Source organism: Dendrobium catenatum, unplaced genomic scaffold, assembly GCF_001605985.2.
Source record: "Dendrobium catenatum unplaced genomic scaffold, ASM160598v2 fragScaff_scaffold_993, whole genome shotgun sequence".
Classification (NCBI taxonomy): domain Eukaryota; kingdom Viridiplantae; phylum Streptophyta; class Magnoliopsida; order Asparagales; family Orchidaceae; genus Dendrobium; species Dendrobium catenatum.
In genome coordinates this window covers 302,585-308,299 of record NW_021319455.1, presented here as the reverse complement: position 1 = coordinate 308,299, position 5,715 = coordinate 302,585, and the positions used below count along the sequence as shown (strand labels likewise).

Here is a 5,715-nt window from a genome sequence, read left to right as displayed (position 1 = left end):
TATTTTCATTTAAAAAAAGGACGTTAACCCTAGAATCTAAATTTGAACTGGATGCTGAAACTCAGGGTCGAGTCGATCGGGTCGATGAGATAAAATTTAAAACGAAATCAAATTTAAATATCCACGTCTACACTTCATGTGTCATGATGTAATTGGAGTCCAAATATAGATCTACGTTCTTATGAAAACTCAAAAAACCATAATTTTGTCTGGGCATTTTATAAAGAGGAGCTTTTTTAAGTGTAAATTAGTTTAAGAAGCATATTAAAGAAATTTTTTAAAAATGTATAAATACAAAACTTAATTATCCGGTTTCAATAGAAACCGAAATTTCATTCTCCAGTTTCTACTTTGATCGAAAACCGAATTTTACTTCTCTGGTTTCTATTAATTCTTAATTTTTTTTAATTTACTTCTATGTTTCTATAAATTCTTAAATTTTTCATTTACTTCTCTATTTCTATAAATTCTTAATTTTTTTATTCTCTGAATTTTTTTATTTGAAAAGAAACCGGAACAAAATTTCTTAATAAGAAATCGGATTATCATACTCCGGTTTCTTAATAAACCAAATTTCCTTAATTCAAAAGTGTTTTGCTTTCTTAATTATAACTTAATTCAAAAACAGAATGTCCATAATTAAAAAATTATGGCATTTTCGTATTCCTATTTCTGTTTATTTTATAATTATAGTAAATTTTTTAAATTAAATTTATTTATTAATTGATTTAACAAAATTTTATTTTTAAACAAAATTTTTTTATTAATTGATATAACAAATTTTTTTTTAATACTTTAATGAATAAAAAATAAATTTAATCAAACAATAGTTTTATTTAAAAATATTAAAATAAAAAACACAACGAATTAGATGGTTCAACAAAGATGCCTACGTCTACGGGAAGAAAATAATGATTTCATTATATTAAAAAAAAGGGAATTACAATAGCTCTCAAACTCTTTCTCTCCCACTACAACTATTACAACCCCCGAACCCCTCAATTAATAGATTTGAGGGAAACAATTAAAAAAAAAAAGACTTAATAATCTAATTCCCAATCAAATCCCAATAAAATCAAATACTTAAAAAATAAATGAACTCCCTAATAAATTATAATAACATGTCATTAAAGCTTTACAAATAAAGCTTTATTATGATTTGAAAATAAATCTAAATCAGCAATATTACAATTTGAAAATAAATTCAAATCTCTATTAAGAAATTTAAAGATAAACCTAAAAAAATTTAATTAACAAGTATTATAAATGATATTTTTTAAATTAGATTTAAATGAAAATTTTACTCTTAATAAAACACAATAGAGCAAAAAGATTCATGTAAACAAACTGACATAGTGGGATAAAGACTTGATATTGTTGTTGTTGCTGTTGAGATGTCTTGATGCATAAAATCAAAGCTAAATATAATAAAAATAAGATAATTATCACAAAATGTATTAGAATATTTTTACTTATTTATTGTCTTTTCTGATTAAAAATAATGAAAAATTATTATTACTCAATTATAATCTTTAGTCCTTTGGTTAACTACCACATGAAGCCCACCATTATTCAACAAGAAACTTCTCATATGCAAAGTATATAATCTTCATTAATCAAGAAAATTATGGTATAAAATCTCATCTCCAATTCTCCATTAAAAGTCTTACACATGTAGTGTTAAATACAAAAATCTAGCATGCATTTGCACCAGAAATCTTGTCTTCCAATCTCACCCCAAATGCAAATTACAATTTTACTCCACCGGACTTAGCTGGGTTGGCGGACGAGCATAATTAAGAAACCCCTAACTCATATTTGATCCCCCTCTCATGCAACACGACCCCTTAAGTGAAGAGAAAATAACTGCAAGTCCTGCACCTGTAGGTCTGGTTACTGATAGCCTTGTTGAGGGATTAGTTACGCTGCCATGCGACTCCTATGGAGGATGACAACAGGTACATAACCACATTCCAAAAAAAAAAAATACAATTACAATTTTATAGTATAACCTAGGCTTTGTTTGGGGTAGGATTTTTATTTCTTTCTAAAATAATTTTTTAGTACAAAATTTTTTTTAACTAGAAATTTTTGTACCACAAAATTACTTTAAAAAGCAGTAAGAAAACTGTCCCAAACGAAAATATCTTTGTTTTCCTCTAAAAGATAATAGGTCGCTTAAACCTGAGAATAAACAAGAACTTCTGTAATGGCTTTCAAGTATTGTACACCATGCCAATTATCATTCTCTGCTGTAATGGAACTCCCAAAGCAGGCAATGCAGATCTACAGTTGCCATGCAAAAACTCATAGAACCCGAGCAAAATCTTATCAGAAAAGCTGGTCTGAACACCTATATGAAACCTAGTCTTTCCACGAACATGAACTACTGCTTCCTCTTCTGCCTTTTCCAACTGAGAAATCTCCCCTTCAAGAGAGGTGGGAGATAGTCCATCAAAATTATACCTGATATGTTCCCTCATACTATTTGTGACTTGGGAGATATAATTATCTCCCTCAACATTGAGAGAATCAGCATATCCATATTGAATTACGCAACCATATAAGCCTTCAATGCCAAGCTTTCTTATGATGATTCTCTCATTAGGATCCACTTTAGACACCAATAGATACCTAAAAGTGGTTAGGATGGTCACTTTGTGCAAGGATCTCATGTTGCGCACATAGTGCCCAAGTAGTGGAGTAAGCCCATCCTGGATGTTACTATAGAAGAAACACAGCCCTGGGGCTCTTTGGATCTCCAAGGATGATAAGAGCCTATTGAAACTATCTACTGATATTTTGTTCCTCATCTCATATTCTAGCTTTCTCTGCCTCCCATGGTACCATACAAACATTATGAATGCGAGGACGACCGATACGAGAAACGGAAACCATCCTCCTTTTGGAATCTTAGTAAGAACTGCACTTACATAAACACCTTCAATGATGAAAAAGGGAACAAAGTATAGCATGGCTAGAGCAACTGGGGCTCTCCAGATGATGATCATTACTAAAGTTAGCAGAAGTGTGGTGATAAACATGACTAGTATAACCACAACACCTACAGAAAAATATTAGCTTAGATTAACAAGCTATACTAACATCACTTGCAATTGTAAAAGTGATAAATTAGTGTTGGGATCTTACCAAATGCATTTCCAATATCTTTCCCATCGCCAAAACCAAGTATGACCAATATACAGAGGACCATGAGGATGTAGTTGGTTTCAGGAGAGTAAACCTCACCCTCTTTGTGTTTGGATGTGTGAACCACCTTGACACGAGGAAAGTAATCCAGGGTTACTGATTGCTTGATAACAGAGAAGGTGGCAGATATTAAAGACTGGCTTGCAACAATTGCAGCTAGCGTTGCAATCACAAACATGGGCCAGTAGACTGGGTGCGGCACAAATTTGTAAAACCCATCGTTGTGATCATCGGGATGCTTGATTAGATAGGCCGTTTGCCCGGCATAAGTGAGAACCAATGAAGGATATATAGTGAGAAGGCAAGCCATCTGCATACAAAAGGTCAAATATTTGTTTATGCTTCAAGAAGAAAATGTAGCATCAAGAACCAGCAAAATTACAGGATGTGTACTTCAAAAGAAGATTAACCACAACAACAACAACAACATCAAGCCTTTGTCCCACTATGTTGGGTCGGCTACATGAATCCTTTTTCGCCATTGTGTCCTGTTAAAATTCAAATTCTCATTTAAATCTAATAAAGAAATATCATTTATAATATTTTCTAACCAAGTCTGTTTAGGTCTACCTCTACCTTTTTTAATATAAGTCAAATCTAATACCTCAACTTTCCTAACATGGTCATCAGAAGGCCTCCGTTTAATGTGGCCAAACCATCTAAGGCGACTCTCTCTAATCTTATCTTCCACTAGAGCTACTCCAACCTTTTCATGTATATGCTAATTTCGTATCCTATCTCTAAGGGTAAAACCACTCATCCACCTAAGCATCCTCATCTATGCAACACTTAACTTAGTATTATGCTTTTCTTTTAATGGCCAATATTCGGCACCATAAATCATTGCAGGTCTCACCACCATCTTATAGAATTTTCCCTTAAGTTTGAGGGGGACTTTTCTATCGCACAACAAGCCCGAAGCATTCCTCCACTTCAACCATCCAACTTATTCTGCTGATAATATCCCCATCTATTTCACCATCACTCTGAATAATAGATCCAAGATATCTAAAAAGTGTACTCTTATTAATGACTTGATCGCCCAAAGTTACAATCCCCTTACTAGGTCTATTGCTACTAAAATTACATTTCATATAATCAGTTTTAGATCTACTCAAGCGAAAACTCAAAAGAAGATTAACCAAAAAAAAAAAAGGATACAATAATTGACTAACCTGAATTGATCTTTTGTTGAAATGTCCTAGATCAGCGAACATTGCTTCTGCACCTGGAATAAGAAAGTGAACATCAATACTAAATCTAGAAAATTCGAATAAAGAAGGCATAAAATTGCAGCAATAATTTACCTGTAATGCATAAAACAGTCCCTCCAAGCAATTCCCAGCCTTTTCTTCTATTTCTCAGAAAAAAATGAACTATGTAATGAGGTGACACGGCTTTGAATATGCTTGGATAGAATCGCAAAAAGCTATATACACCAATTATTGGTGTAGTCAAAGTCCAGGTACCCATAATCGGAGAAAAAAGAAAACTCACTCTAGCAGTACCATGCTTTTGTAAGAGGAAAAGAGCCAGCAATACAACAGCAGAAATTGCTTCCACAGCAGCTAAAGCAATTGAAAATTATTTATATGGAAAGGGTGGAAGGGGAGGTGGGGAAAATTTTGAAAAAAAAGTCTGCAAATTGCTTACATTTGCTTACGGAAGGGAAGGGTCCTCTAAGCCCATCAATCGCTGATAGAACTGAGCAAAATCAATTGATTTATATGATTAGAAGTGTTAAAAAGAAAAAAAAATCAAACACCAAAAGTTTTCCGGTAACAAGTACCTGAAATAGCAGGTGTAAGTATGCCATCACCAATAAGCATGCACATCCCCAGCATGGCTATGAAAAGCAATATCCTTTGTGCTGTTATGCTTTCCTCTAAAAACTTTCCTAATTTACTTCTTGTTTCAGAAGTCATGGAACGATTAGAATATAAAACACCTGTGCTTGAGTTGACATTTCTTGATGGAAGATTACCGATGTTGATGTGCCGACATAGTAGTGAATACAGAGCAAAAGTGCCACCTGAAATTTGAATCTATAAACTAAACAAATTGAAATTTGAAATGTCATTGAAATTGGGATATTATTCGAAGTTTGAAATTTCTTACCTATAATACCCAAATCAATTCAAAATGCTTTAAAAATACAATTTTTTATTCTCTAATCTTGAGAGTCGTCTTAGATGATTTGGTCACATAAAACAGCGGCCTTCCGATGGCAGGTTAGGAAAGTAGATGTATTAGATTTTACTTATATTAAGAAAGATAGAAGCAGACCTAAAAAAACTTGGTTAGAAAATATTAAAAATAACCTTTCATTATTAGATTAGATGAGAATTTGACCCTCAACAAAACAATGGAGAAAAAGGATTCATGTAGTTGACACCACATAATAGGATAAAGATTTATTGTTGTTATTATTCTTTAATCTTAAGGCAATCAACCTTGATATTTAAAAATAAGAAAAAAATGATAAGACCTCTTTTTTTTTTTTTG

General features: G+C 32.5%; 1 protein-coding gene across 3 annotated transcripts in view; it reads right to left on the bottom strand.

Moving 5' to 3' along the window:
- Window positions 1–2,071: 2,071 nt before the first annotated feature.
- The window catches only part of LOC110100058 (probable potassium transporter 17), an 8,056-nt gene continuing 4,412 nt past the window's right edge, over window positions 2,072–5,715 (bottom strand). For 2 of the 3 annotated variants that reach the window (XM_020827445.2, XM_028697734.1), the window contains 6 exons: window positions 5,000–5,242; window positions 4,864–4,914; window positions 4,518–4,778; window positions 4,386–4,438; window positions 3,151–3,520; window positions 2,072–3,064 (listed from right to left, as the gene is read on the bottom strand). In XM_020827445.2, the coding sequence (XP_020683104.1) occupies window positions 2,217–3,064; window positions 3,151–3,520; window positions 4,386–4,438; window positions 4,518–4,778; window positions 4,864–4,914; window positions 5,000–5,242 (1,826 nt within the window). In that variant the 3' untranslated portion in view covers window positions 2,072–2,216. Of the gene's footprint in view, window positions 3,065–3,150; window positions 3,521–4,385; window positions 4,439–4,517; window positions 4,779–4,863; window positions 4,915–4,999; window positions 5,256–5,715 lie in introns of all 3 variants that reach the window. The other variant, XM_020827447.2, reaches the window with a different exon arrangement.